Raw genomic sequence first — 15,189 nt, forward strand, 5'->3', positions numbered from 1 at the left:
ATTGTTTGCTCATGATTTGCAGTGGATGTAGGATTTAGGGAATTCTGTTGATTGCAGAATACAAAAGCCAGCTGAAACACACTTTAGTTCACACACAGTTTTTTATTTGCCACTAAAGCAATTCCTTAAGCATTTGAAGGTCTGCTAGAATATACTATAGGCAAGCATTCAATGCCCATACAACAAGTATTCTCAGGAATTCATCACTTGTATATTTAAACCGCTTATTGCTCAGGTAGGGATCAATTATTTCCCTGCAAAAAATATATTTTTTTTGAAACCCAATCACATAAAATGGTGACCATTTGTAGCAGCCCTGCTTAACTTTGAAAGTACCTAAAATTGTCCAGTTACTGACGTTTCTCACTTTGCCACAGCATCAGGGAACGAAATCATCGGCGTCAGTGTTGGTGCCTTGATCTTCAAGGACAAGGTTTCCACTCTTCATCACAGGTACTGTCAAGTGGTACAGAGCTCTATAATGTCAAATAAAAATGTTTTAACTCCCAGATCCAATGTCTTTCAGCAACTGCACTGTGACTTCTCTTTGGGGAACTCCAGTTCAGAGTTCAAAGGCTGATAACTGTTTATTTAGGTGGAAGGCGCTGTACGGCGATGACTGTGTGTGCACCTGCTGTGACCCAACCTGCTCCACGGCAATGTCAAAAGGTATGTTTACACATGATCTTTAACTTCAGCATCAATTCATGAAGCATACAGGCAATTTTGATTATAATCCAATGTGCTTATCCTTTTTTTTTGAGATGTAAATGACATTCAAACTTTATTTTTTTCGTGGAGTAGTAGTAGTAGTAGTTTTGTCTTATTTCAAATGTGAATTTTAAAAATAAATTGCTAATCTCTTGTATCTGAAGTTTTAATTGCAATAGTCATGAAGTATGGACATAATTCACCTTGATCTTAACAGTGACCAGATTAAAAATATATCTTAGACTGCACACTGAAGGCTGCTGATTACATTTTTTTAAACGAATGGAGCTGTTAATCGAGATAATCATGGATCAGCATGTGTGCGTTTCTAAGCATTTCCTGGAAATGCATCACAGCATTTTTGTAGATACAGTTGTGGACCACAAGGGGATGGAAGAGATTCACGGTCTTTGCATGAGTGTATTCAGCAGGAAGTTCAATAACCCGCTGCCTCAAAGGGTTCCCTATAAGAACATGCGGCAGCAGTTGTTTCTTGAGGCTTCTCTCCATGAAGGCCAGTAAGTCTCGTAGCCTACAAGCCACGAGATTTGGTTTCCACTGTGATGGGTCTTTGGTCAAAAGCAGATGCATTAGTGCAGCTTTGAAATGAAACTCCTTGAGAGCACTGCTTCCGGACAGTGCTGTCTGTCTCTTGTGAAGGAAAAGCGCAATTTCAAGAGTTTGTCTGTGGCATGAGTTTACAGGCAGGCGCTTAGAGATGTGCTCTAACAAACTATCTTCATAGCAGATCAGGGAGAGTGTCCAGCAAGTATCCAAGTTGTTTGGGGAGCAATAAGTAATGAAGAAATGGGCATCCGTGTTGACTTTGACCACAGGACGCATACTGAAGCTAATCTTCTTCCCTGATCTGAATCTAACCATCAGAGCACCCGGAGCGTTAATGTAGCTAATGTTGAGCTCAAACTCGTACTTGTGTGAAATCTGTTCCCACGCTTGTTTGATGGTGCTCTGAAACCATCTGGTAACCAGTGATTTTGAAAGGAAGGGCGAGTTCTTCATGCAAAGAAGGACATCGCGATTATCAGTCGTCTTCGTCTTCACACTCTCTGCCTCACAATGCAGCAAGCACACCATATCGTCTGAATTAGGAGACTGACAGTGGCAGCCATTTTGGATTTTCTCATTTTCCACCAGTTTGATTTGACCACAGGCTTGCATATCTGGCAGCAGGTCATTTGGCTCACTGTTCCACAGCTGACACTGGAAACTGTAAGGATGAGGGGGGGTGAAGGGGACGATGATGTCGCACACATCCACTGTCTGAAAGTCCTCGATCGCCATACCACCATTGCTATCACAGACGGTCCTCATGGCTGCAAACAGATCCTTTGTAAACCCCTCCAAGAACTCCTTCCACTTCTTTTCGGAGGAGACTTCCAAACACTTAGAGTGAAATTTCTGCAGAGTGTCGTCGTCTGGCAGCAGCGCTTCAGCGGTGGTGCAGGTCCCTGGGAAGGCCTTGGTTTCTTCTTCTTTCATTTGGGATTGTTTTCTTCGGTATTTTCTCAAGAAGCGGATGAAGGAAATGATGGAGAGTATGTTCCATGTGTAGCAGAGGAAATCCCCCTCCCAGTCAGTGATGTCCTCTGAAGTTTCATTTTCTGGTGTCACGACGTGACGGTGTGACAGAGGTGATTCTTGTTCTTTGGGGCTGAACACTTCCTTCTCTTTAGGCTTTTCTTGTTGCCCTTCTGGGGCTCCATTTTGCTCACTGTCAATTTGTGAAGTCTTCAGAGCAGCCTCAGGTTCACTTTTGGAGTTTTGAGGCCAAATTGGGTCTGAATTTTCTTTAACTTGGCCTTTTTCTGATGAGTTGTGATCAGCAACTTCTTCCTCTGAATCTTGATGGATGACAGACACACCTTGTAAGACTGACATCGTGTCTTTTTCAGTCACACGTTGATCAGACTGAATGTTTTTTACATCATCCTGAGGCCCTCTTTTGTCAGTATGTGGGATTTCCTCCTTGACAGGCGCCATTTTGTGGTCCAGCTTATCTCCTCCCATCAACAGCCTCTCTTCATGCTTTTGCATGCCCACTGCGGTGACCTCATCCCATTCCTCAACCCCGGGCTCGTCCCTCGGATACGTCAGGAGACCCAGAGCTACCACAAACACTCGCAGCAGAGTATCTGGCATCGTCAATACTGCCTGTGAATGAGTTCGACAGCATAAAGAATTGTTAAAAATAATTCAGTCATTTTGAAAAATGCATTCTTCAAAAGATGTTTAAGAAAAAGGGAGAAAGGAAAAAAAAGGAAGAGATAGAATAGAATAAAATCTTTGCAAATACGTGAAAAATGTGAGAAATGTTCCTGCAGGCAAATTTCATAATGATGCAAAGCAAGTAAGAAAGAAGCTACTTCCTTGATGGCCTGGAAGCATCCTCTCTACTCGTTTCTGTGATCACATTGTATATAAAACACCATTTATTACTGCGCTTAACATTAAAGGAGAAGAAGAAGAAGAATACACACCAAAAGAAGTGATTAGTTATCTCAGCTTTGCGATGTTCCGGTGATGCGTGAATTATTGGTACAAAGGAGGAAGCGAGAGACGAACCTCGCACAGCCACAGGCTCAGTGTTCTCTTCCTATCTGAGATGTCATCGTAGCTCTTCTTTCGTGACTTATTTCCTGCACACCCTGCCCATCTGTGACACGGTGCAATACACAGAAGCAAACCGATAGCACAGACTTCCTGTAAGTTTAACTGCATAGTCACAATAGTATGAAGTGAACCAGTGAGTCACTGAATGAATCAAAAGGTTACAGTATGTATATGCAATATGACGGACCGACCATTAGGCCACTCACTATCGTTAAAATAAAAACAACGTGTGGGAAATGGTTTGCATCCATGAACAGCATGTAAGCCTGCCTGTTCCTCTTGTGGGCTTCTAACTGCTTTGTCGAGCTCTGCCTCACTCAGCGGCTGTAGTTCTCTTGATATTTTGCCCGAGATAAGCTTTTGATTTATTTGGTTCTGATTCAGCAAGTGGAAACAGATTCACCCTTCACCTCGTACACAACGACCACATTTTACAGCCAAAGTCACGGATATTTGAATGTATTGAGATCATTTTTGCATGTCAGGATTGTTTAAACAGCACTGCATCCCAGAGGTCCAGGTGACTTGAATGAACACAACCACATACGAACGTCACATGAGAGAGACAGACAAAGAACAGTGAAATGGATGCATTTCAAAAGCACCAGCTGGAAGTGTGTTTGTGAGAACGGTAACAGGTTTACTTTTGAGTAAAACGTGCACTGAATGACAATCTGTTGTTACATCGCACTGAACACCTGTTAAGGGAGGGGCATGGAGACAGATGATGTGGTCGGCTTTGAACATCACCACAGAGAACTCGAGAAACACCTTCCAGTCAGTCAGAGCTACGCTGTCTCGTAATAAAGAACTCTACGTCAACTACCATGGACTATCTTGTTCCTGTATGACATTTGTTCCTCTCCTGTTCATCCAACGTTAAGAAAATAGGTACGTGTGTTTTCATCTTTCTTTCTGATCAATGATTTATGCCTGACTTTGTATCATCATCTCTGTATCAAACGGATGAAAGATGGTTTAGAAGAACAGTCACAGTTCACTATAAGCATATGATATTCTGGTACCACTTTCTAAAAAGTCACCAATATATGACCAGCTTTATCAATGTATTTAAATCCTTCACTCATGCTTTAAAGTAATACGCCTTTATGAAGAACAACTTTTGGATTGCCGGGTCTCTCTGTCTGCTAAACCTCTGCAGAGCATCGCGATCAAATGTTATAACTACTTATTGTTAACAGTCTTGTATTATTGTTGTAACGCCTTCTATTAATAAGTTGTTAACACTTATAAAGGACGAGTTACTAACATTTGCTGTAGGATTATTAAAAAGTGAGAAGTCTTTGGCCCTTTGTTAGTGACTTATCAACATTCATTCAATGTTATATGGTGCACAATTTATTGAGCATTAATAAAGCCATTAGTTGCAATTAATAATCCCTGTAGAGGGTACGATGAGAGCGGTTCTGGCTAAACCTTCATTCAACACAATAGGAAAACGGTGAAACTTGTTCTCAAGCAACTTATCTGCGCTTTTTCTTCCACTGATTGATTCCAGACTTCCGGCTGCACTTGCTTTCATAGATACAATTCCATCCGAACCAAAGATCCACCACATCGCCCAAAATGGATAAGTTCCGTATGATGTTCCAGTTCCTCCAGTCCAACCAGGAATCCTTCATGAATGGGATCTGTGGCATCATGGCACTGGCTAGTGCGCAGATGTACTCTGCCTTTGAGTTCAGCTGCCCCTGTATGCCAGAATACAACTACACCTACGGGATCGGACTGCTCTTTATTCCAACTATATGGTTCTTTCTGTTGGGTTTTGTAATGAACAATAACGTGTCAGGGCTCACAGACGAATGGAAAAGACCCACGGGGAAACGAACCAAGGATCCAACAATCCTCCGCTACATGTTCTGCTCAATCACACAGAGATCCTTAATCGCACCTGCGGTGTGGGTGTCTGTCAGTCTCATGGATGGGAAGATCTTCCTCTGTGCTTTCAGCATCGACTTGGATATTGGCAAGTTTGGGAATTACAGTCTGCTGACGGGGTTGTCAGAGGTGGAGAAGCTCAGACTGCTGGCGAGGATTCCATGCAAAGACCTATTTGAGCATCAGGAGATAAGAGAGGCAGCGTCACGATACATCAAGTGTATATCACAGGTAGACATTGATTTATTTCCCCCACACCTTTCTGCATTTTAACTTGTGTTAAAATTAGAGGTAATTCGTTTGCATGCATGGAGATAAAAATGTAAATTTTAAAGACCAAACGTCAGTGAAATGGCACATTTAAGAGGAATTCTGGACTGAATGTGAAAAATAACTCTGAATAGACGTGGCTACTGCGGTTAGCTATAAGCTAGCATGGCTGTTTGGAGATTTAACTGTATTTTTAGATGCAACAACAAGAACATTTCATCAGTAAATCTGTTGTCATCAACTTTAGGTCTTTTTCACACGCAGAAAACATTTTGAAATCTCAGGGTAGAACAAGCGCAGGTGTAAGTACTAAAATGTCTGGCGGCTAAATGCCATTGCTCTGCTTCAGATTCAGGGTTCTGGTGTAACCGCTGGTTCGCCGTCACAGCTAACTGGGACACTTGACTTGAAAAGAGTCATCATTAATGTCAATTGTAAAACCTTTATGACAAGTACAAATGACTGCTGTGAAAAAGGCCTATTGAGCGCCGGTCACGTCCTGAGAATTGATCTTTAATGAAACCTGTGGATTTCACGACAGAAACATTGTTTTGTTCTTCCGTGTGTTTTTAGTGTTTGGGGAATCTCTGACTATAAAAACATTTGTAGTCTGGACAGTGTGGCCAAAGTTGGGGACACTTTCAGCAGGCAGTTTTCGAACTTCATCTCAGGAAATGACGAATCAAATTAAATTCTTTTGCTTTATTCCTTAAAAACTGTATTTAACTTAAATCTCCCCACCCGACTCTAGCCTTGCACTTTGAGCTCACTGAAGCTTTCCTGTTCGCTTCTTAGAGGAAGAGATACGCCTCCAAATGTATTATTCATGGCACTGGGACCGATTTCAATCCATCCAAAAACAGCCACACAGTTATTTAGGTCTTTGATCAGCCCGAGGACATTCACGCAGCCTTAAAAGTAACATGTCTCTGGAAACTCTGTTGATATTCAGATTCTGTTAACGAGCTATGAAACTGTCAGAAAGCTCTTAGATATTTATCACACATTGGAGTTTGTGACTTCCACGATCTTCAATATCTGCACGAACATAAACACAACTAAATATCGGCCAGATTCTTAACCAAAGTCCGTCTCTCTGGTTGTTATATTTAATGCTCATTTTGCCTCACCAACACATTTAATAATGTCTATATGTTTTATGTTTTACAGGCATGCGGATGGATGTTCCTGCTCATGATCACCTTCATGGCCTTCCTGATCCGAGCCATTCGACCATGCTTTAGTCAAGCTGCCTTCCTCAAGACCAAGTACTGGTCTCACTACATTGAGATCGAGCGCAAGATGTTCGATGACACCTGTAAGGAGCACGCCAAGAGCTTCGCCAAGGTCTGCATCCACCAGTACTTTGAGAACATCAGTGGGGAGATGCGCAGCTTCCACCACCATCGCTCCGGCAAGGACGTCAGCGACGACGAAGACGAGGATACGAGGAGAAGTGACGAAGAGAAGCTGCTGGGTATCAGGGCCCAGGATGATATGAACAAAGTGTTGTGGAACTGGCACGCCTCTAAACCAGCTCTGGCTCTGAGAAAGGACCAAATGGAAATGGAGGGTGAAAACAATGGCAGACTGAACGGAGCAGCAAATGGATTTGCAAAGGGACACACCCCTGAGGTGCAGAAAAGGGAATGGGCGGTGTATTACAGTAAGGTCTGACCAGTTCACAGGGACAAAGGAAAGCTGCACTGGCTCTTCTTTAACTCGCAGACAGCGGGAATCATTTTCTTTCTATTAGCTAGAATTAGTAATTTATCAGTTAGTTAAAAATGTAATTTAATAAGAAGTTTCCTTCAATGCCCAGAACATATAAATGAATACATATTAAATTCACTGCAATATATATTTGACTGATGGTATAATACTTGAGCATAACAGGATGGTCAACATCATTCCGGTTCACTTCAGTTCGTTCTGGGTGTTTGTTGTTTTTACTGTTGTCACAACTATGTTATTTACATTATTTAGTCATGAATTGCTGAAAACAATCTGCCACTGCTCCCCGAGTATCGCAAAATATGAAGTCTGCAAAGTCGAGGCTGCAGAAGTCGTGCTGCTGTTTAGCAAAGCATTATGACACACACTGTCCCGTTTTCAACGATTGACAACACTTGTGAATGTTGGTGTTGCTCTCAAGTGCGGGGCCACCATGAACATACCATGAACATACCATGAACATACCATGAACATACCATGAACATACCAAATACATACAAAGCAGAGCGTGACGTGGAAAACATCAGCAAAGACAACGGCTCCGTGCACGTCAAGCGGCTTCTTGCTTTAAAGAGAGATTATGTAACTTTTGAGAGAGGAAATAAATGAAAAGTTGAATTAATAAAGGATAAAACACACTCTTTCTCAATTCAATACACAAAGAAGATTTGCTGCCAGCCTTGCCTGGTCAGATGTGCTTATGGTAGCTCTTCTGGCAAACGTTAGCAGTTAATTAGCGAGACACTGCCGTCAAACTGACATCACTGAGTCAGTTTCCGTTGTCCCGTTTCAACACTTTATCTGAACTGGCCCATGTAACAGGAGTTTATCAGTGTTTATCTGCCTGTTTTGAAGTAATTTATTATGCTTTTAAGCACATTCCTGGCCTTAAACCTTGTTATGAGCGGATAAACCCACAATGTTGCTTCATTTCCAATCAGGAAAACCGATGATTTATGCAAAAACAAAAGGTCGGGACAGCCAAAACAATTTACATGTCACCAAGAAAACAAGGCCAACATTTGCATCTCTCTCGCGCCCTCATTTCCTTGCTCGGTTTCGTCAGTAAAACATTAAGGAATTCTCCTCGATGTTGTAAAAACGGCCTTTCATCGTATTTTACAGTCATTTCTTCACAGTTGAACCGTCCTATTGTCAGGAAGCTGTGGATACGATGATGTTTCATCCTATTTCACAAGAGGGCGTGCTGTTAACCACCATCCTTCACATACCAACAATGACAACACAGCCCTGTAGCTACAACACAGCTCTCATTTGATTCTGAAACCTGTAAACATCCAGCTGTGCATGCATCTGTGCGGTCAATCCAGCTGTTCGTGTGTTCAGCAGTAATGTCATGACTAGAGCAGGAGGGGAGGGTGAATGAAAATGGCATGAATCCTATTGAAGCGTCTCCCTCCCTCCCTCCCTCCCCCCCCCCCCCCCGGGGATTGGTCAAGCAGCACTCCCCTTGACTGGCTCACAGCTTGCCCAGTGGCCCAGCAGCTGTTCTCTCCCTCAGCGATTTGGCAGCCAAGGCCGCTGGTGTGGGGGTGGACGACGTGCAGGCAACGTCTTTGTCCGGGCTGTGACTTTTCCCTCCGTGTCTCCCTGTTTGTCCCTTTATGTCTTGCTTCCTGCTTTGTTCCCTCTGTCGACAGATGTCTCTTCCCTTCTCTTCCTGCCTTGTTCTTTCTTTGCAAAAAAGAGTGACATGAGTGTTCAAATATAGATCAAACAAAGCAAACATGAATATTAATCAGCTGTAGATCTAAAATTACAATCTGTGTGTGTGTGTGAAGGGAATGGTGAAGGAGGTTGCATCATCTCTTCTTTCGCTGACCTCCACTTCACTAAGATGGCTTTGTTTTGGTCGTCAGGACATCAGCCATGCGCATGCTGCTGGCGGGGCCTCCCTCGACTTTGCTGCAAATGTCTCTCTTCTCTCCCTCTCACATATACATGCACAGGGGCGTGCGCATGCAGACACACACATCAGCGTGCTTGCAGGCGCCCTATTCGTCAGTGTCGGGCTCATTCTGCCTTCCTTCTGCCTACAGATTGGAGGACTGAGGTAGCGAGGGAGGGCTGAGGGAGAGGAGGGTTGCGAGGCAAAACGGCTGGTCACATGACCAGAGATCTGTTTACAAACCCAAGGCAGGGCAGAGCAGGAGCAAGGGAAGGGGAGGAAGGGAAAGGAGAATTGCAGGCTGTCTCTGAGCAACATTTGGGATTGAAAGAGGAAGAGGGGAAGCCTGCCCTGACAAAGCCAGCTGTGAAAACGACACACGCAGACACACTTCTGCACACACACCACCTTTGTCTCTGGTGTTTCTTTTCTGCATAGGAGCAGATGGTTAGAGGGAGAGTAGGACCCCCCCCCATGCGCGCACACTAACTGACACACAAAACACAGGCTCACCAGCAAAACACCAATCCCAGCTAGAGGACTGTTGTTGACTGCATGGAGCTGTCCTCACTCTGTTTGGGCTTTGAGGGAAGCAGCACATCTCCGCCTTCCACACTGAGGAGGAATACCCGCTGCAAGATCAGAGGACTGGAGGAGGAGACAACAGAGGAGTGGGGGATGAGACTTGTGAAAATCCTCTGTTGAAAACAGCAGCTTTGGGAGGAAGACAAAGCACAGAGTAATGCCAGATAACTACCTTCATTGGACGAGCACTGTCAGTTTGAGCGGTGGATGTCATTGAATTTGGCGAGGGGACAAAGTCTGGAGGTCCATTCCTGCTGCAAATGTAAGTATTTCCTGTTACCAAGCAGCCTGTGTTGTTGATGACATTGTGAGATTCAGCTTTTCACAATAACAACTCCTGAATAACACATGGCACGAGGCATCTGATTAACAATCAGCTCTGTCAACAAGATGTCTTTGTTTCTTCTTCTCTGTCTCCCGTGATGACATCATTCTCACTGGAATCCAAACCTCAGTCTTAAATCTCCCAATCCTCACGCGGACTGGTTAATCCAGATTTGGGGGATGCTGGGCAGTACAGACTTGCTGAGCCAACAAAACTGAGCAAATCTGAAAATCTCGATTTGTTGTTTTTCCGAGAAGCAGACACAACCCGACAAAAGAGCGATCCGGCTCAGAGGGACTCGGTCCAGGCTCCCAACAGATCCGGTGTCCGTAGCTTCGGCCACGAGCGTGGCTCCTCTCCAGCCTTCTCCTGACGGGGCCTTGATCTGCTGCTGCTGCTCTGGGACTTACATTTCATGCAACCATTCCAATGGTGTAACGGTAAGTGAGTGGATTTCTCTGCTGTCTGCCAAATAAACAAGAGGTGGTGGCGCGTGCACTTACTTGTGTTCCTCAGTTGCTGGCTTGTGGGATCCCCGTCGTGGGCAGACGACGGTAAATCAGTGAGAGAGAGGCGGCCTCACTTAAAATACAAGAATAATTCACGGTCGTGTTTGTTTGACGGCCGTGGCGACTGAAAACTGAAGATATTGTTTCCTCTAACTTTACTACATTCTTGTTTTGATGCTGTTGACTGATTCTGCAGTGCATCCACGCCTGGTTCATGATTGTATCTCTCATTATGTTACCGAGGTCTTCCCTACACGAACCCCCCCCCCCCCCCCCTCTAAATCCCCCAACCACGTCAAATGATCCAACCCATGCCCCCCCACAGGGTGCAAGCTGTACCCATTCATTCACTCTAAAGAGACACATGGACATTTAGAGGCTGGCAGAGAACACCCTCGCTGAATGAATAGGAACACATGTGGCCCGTGGAAGTGGGGCTTCCTCTGCTATTGTTTTAACCAAATGATCCTTTAGTCCCCAGAGTTCAACGTTTAATATACACCAACCCCCTGCCACCTGCAACACACACACAATTCAGACAGGCGCTAGACATCCCTACCCTTCCATCCCCCAGCGCTACCACACACACACACACACACACACACACACACACACACACACACACACACACACACACACACACACACACACACACACACACACACACACACACACACACACACACACACACACACACACACACACACACACACACACTCTCTACCAGTCACCTCTAGAGAGGCTGTGGAACAGATGGTGGTAAAGCGGAAGTGGTGTCTGTCCTCCATGTTTGTCTTGTTCTGCAGCCGTCCTGTGATGCCTCAGTCAGTCACAGCTCTCTGGAAACACCTGCATCAAAACAAACACCGTCGTTGATCGTGTGGACATGAGCCAGAGGGCCACAGCGTCATTGTCAAGCAGACATGTGGTGACCCTTTGTGCCTGTTGGCAGCCAGAAACTCACCGCATGGGCCGGCGCCGTAGATTCATGTTGTAGTTAATCTCCTTGTCTGCCATGATTCCTCGTGCTCCTCACTGTAGAGTTGAAATTGCTGCTTTCAAATAATAATCATTCCATGACCAGGGAATGATCTCTAAACCCATAACAGAACCGGCTGCACAAACGGCAGCATCTTAAAGTCAATGCTGCCAATCAGGACTTGCACTGTCGATGCTCAATGCTGTCGATCTTGGGGGAGCTTTGGTCTTTGTTATGGGAAAGAAAATAATGAAGTTGTTGCCAGTAGCTCTCTATTTAGAGATGGAAAATCCAATTTCAAAACTGAGATTGTAAACAAACTAAAATACAGAAACATATAAATAAAAAGGTTTTGAGGTTCACTGTCAGGATAGTACCACAGAATGTCCTCTACATTCAACCATATAAGAAATATAAACGTGTTTTAAGCATCTAATATATATCTGCCAACTCTTCTCCCCAGGATGCCTGTGTGGTTTGGCTTCTCAGCGCTCTGAACACGACTGCAGCATGACATCTGACATGTATCACCTCCCGCTCAATGTGTTCGTCATCGTCCTGGGCATCGGCCTCTTCGTCTTCATGCTCAGCCTCATCTTCTGCTGCTACCTTTTCAGGTAGGGGGGGGGGGGTTTGGGGGCGGGGGGGGGGGGGTCTGGGGAGAGAGTAAGGGAGGTACACAAGAAACAGGGGAAAAAGCAGAACGTGCAAAAAGACAATTGACATTACAGCAAGAGGGCGATCCTGTTGGAGAGCAACAGTGTGCCACAGCAGGTGCAAAATAATTCTAAATGAGCTCGGTAATAAGATCTTCATATGTGATGACAGCAGCAATAATGGTGCAAATGTATGTGGTGCATGGTGCCCTGTAGAGCTGCCAACGTCGCTACATATTTTGGTCTATAAGTGTTTGAAAAGAAAAACACATCAATCTATGCTAGTAGCTCTATATGCATAAGCATGTTAACGCAAAAGCTGGGCTATTTAATATGATCAAGAACAAGTCACATCGGCAGCTATTTTTAGTAAAAGGCTCTAAAACAAGCTGCTCCCGGCCCGGCACCAAACACGAGACAGACACGGCCGTCATCAGCTCGGCCAGAAGAGCTTCTACAAGGAAAGTAAATATTGGACTCAAATGAATGCTAATGTTGCATCTGCTGGATGTTTAAATAAGCAACTTCACAAGGTGATAGAAATCTATGAATGCAGATGTAAACGCCACATTTAAAGGGCCCGTATCAAAAAAGTGTGTTATACGTTTCTAAAAATGACACAATGACACGACAAGTGTCTCATGATCAGATGTTTCTCAGATGTTGATCATTATTAAAACCCAGCATCCCCAGGCTGGGGACCACTGACTAAAGTTACAGTTGTGACGTGTGTCACTGTGTATGTCGTGTCACTTCTACCGTACAGATGTTGTTCTCTCTGCCTCACTCAGGTTGAAACAACAAGGAACGAGGGAGCAGTTCAGCTACAACGAGGTATGCATTCACTGCAGTACACGTCACTACGGGGGAACGTGCAACACCAGCTTCAGAGCAGGTGTTGAAATAGGCTGCTAATGTAGCATTTCCCACCGTTATTGTGAACTGTGTGCAACACAGCCATTTATACATGACCATGACTTCATCCATGTCCTCAGCTGCCCGCTGATTCAAACCTGCTCATCCAGCTGCAGCGTGACATGGTGTCACAATGCTGTGGTGACAGTTAGTGACAAGGTTTACAGCTCCAGCTGGCTGTATATGTATTCATGGTTTTTTTAAACAAATAAAAGAGTGCACACCCCTCTTGCAAATATTTTTCAGCGAGTCACATCAGGACATTTAACCCATCTGAAATGTTTGTTTTGCACCAGATTTTCTGCCAACATCACTGTGTGCTGACACATCAATCACGTGGCATTATTTGTCTCCTTCTTCCAACTGTAGGTGGTGCTGAAGGGCGCAAGCAAGAAACTGAGCCTTCTAGGAGTAAGTCATTGTTGCTGCAAACGCTTTTACGCATTTCTTGTGTTAAACATAACACATGTAATGAGCTGCATTACACACGTGCAGCTTTGCACATTTCATGACCACACTGCGAGGCGATGGCCTGAAAATACCGTGTATCTCAAATGCAGCTATTTAAAAGGAACGTCAGAGTGCCTGCTTGGCTTTCTTCTTGCAGCAGAATTAGGGCTCCAGGAATAACTGCACTCATTCAAAATGCATTACAAAAAGATCTCTCGTCTTGTGATTTCTAAAAATATTGCTTTTCAAAGTTGTTTTCTTCTAGACAGTGAAGGTTAACGGTCATTCTCATTGTTCATTTAATGTCTCAATCTCTGTACAAGAGAATGTTGAAATAATACCGTTACTAAAGATAGTTAAGGTAAAAGCATTGTTTGACACAAGCTTTACTTGTGTTATAAATCTAGGTCACAATCAATGCATCTATTGAATGTGACACATCGAGGTCAAATAAAGAATCTGATCACAGCTAACCTTGTGTTTGTGGTTTGTTCTTGCAGCAAACCTGTGCGGTGTGTCTGGAAGAGTTCCGGACCAGAGATGAGCTGGGAGTCTGCCCGTGCTCACATGCATTTCACAAGAAGTGAGTGTTATAAAACGACATCGTTTGAAGATTTACTAAATGCTCTTTTAAAAAACGTTTCCTCCTTATCCCATGCTAATCTAAGAACATGCCACAAAACCACCATGCCGATGGCTTCCTTTCAGCCCATACGGTGTCACGTGAAGCGGCTCCTGTTAAACTGGATTACGTCGTCACTGTTTTAAAGATAACTGCTACTTGTCCCATCAGGTGCCTGCTGAAGTGGCTGGAGATCCGCAGCGTGTGCCCCATGTGTAACAAACCCATCCTCCGGCTCCACACAGACGCTCCCCAGGGTGCCGAGAGTCCACTGGACCCGGAGGAGGTGTGAGGGAGCCGGGAGAGACGAGACAGGACTCCCCCTCACAGAAAAACACACACATTAAATACACGAGGGATGATGGGCGGCGGTCATCTTTAAAGACATCTCACAAGAAATGTTGACAGTGAGCCCAAATGGCTGCCCTGCTGCTGACCTTTGAGCAATATGCCTTCATGGGAATTTGATAGACAGCGCCACAATGACCTGGTCAGATCAGTTGGGGAGCGGGTGGAGGAATGGGATCTTTTCATTAAAAACTAAATAAAAACACTCCTAGTTCTACTTCCATATTGCACTGTTCACCAAAAAAACATGTCGGGCAAAGGGAGGCACGTTAGAGAGCAGCTCATCGCTGCCGTCACTGCCAGAGACAAACACTGCAGACGGGACATCAGGATCAGTTTGGATACCTCTAATATCTCAGGGGTGTCACCAATACAGCCAGCACAAACCATGTCAGTCACCCTATAGCCCTGTGCCACGCATGCATCTTCAACACTGCCAACGTAGGGGAAACGCTCCAGCGGTCAGAGGTCAGCCACAACCTCCAGCTGAGACCAAGACCAGCGGGATTACAACCACGACCAGTTGAGCAGACGAGATATTGTCCCGATTGTGTCCCATGCCCTTTCCTTTCAAAGAGAGACTGATAGAGAGCTAGTCTTGCCTGTATGTACTGTCTGTAAACATGTCCCTAAATATTGTTAT

General features: G+C 44.6%; 3 protein-coding genes across 3 annotated transcripts; 2 read left to right on the top strand and 1 right to left on the bottom strand.

The window, feature by feature from the left end:
- Positions 1-164: 164 nt before the first annotated feature.
- LOC306784351 (inositol 1,4,5-trisphosphate receptor-interacting protein) lies at positions 165-9,925 on the bottom strand. The gene is given in 3 exon segments (XM_079278283.1): positions 165-2,883; positions 9,671-9,693; positions 9,696-9,925. Coding segments are annotated over 3 exon segments (1,923 nt in total). The 5' UTR covers positions 9,715-9,925; the 3' UTR covers positions 165-1,002.
- On the top strand, positions 4,930-7,191 carry calhm1b (calcium homeostasis modulator 1b; the record flags this gene model as incomplete). The annotated part of the gene is made up of 2 exons (XM_079278293.1): positions 4,930-5,475; positions 6,685-7,191. 2 exons carry the CDS (start codon positions 4,930-4,932, stop codon positions 7,189-7,191), a joined length of 1,053 nt encoding a protein of 350 aa, XP_079134419.1.
- Positions 9,479-15,087, top strand: LOC306784366 (RING finger protein 122). Its single transcript, XM_079278300.1, has 7 exons — positions 9,479-10,004; positions 10,325-10,507; positions 12,019-12,172; positions 13,003-13,045; positions 13,496-13,537; positions 14,077-14,159; positions 14,370-15,087. Exons 2-7 carry the CDS (start codon positions 10,483-10,485, stop codon positions 14,488-14,490), a joined length of 468 nt encoding a protein of 155 aa, XP_079134426.1. The 5' UTR covers positions 9,479-10,004; positions 10,325-10,482; the 3' UTR covers positions 14,491-15,087.
- Positions 15,088-15,189: the final 102 nt, after the last annotated feature.

Source organism: Melanostigma gelatinosum (genome assembly GCF_949748355.1).
Source record: "Melanostigma gelatinosum genome assembly, chromosome: 11".
NCBI classification, from domain to species: domain Eukaryota; kingdom Metazoa; phylum Chordata; class Actinopteri; order Perciformes; family Zoarcidae; genus Melanostigma; species Melanostigma gelatinosum.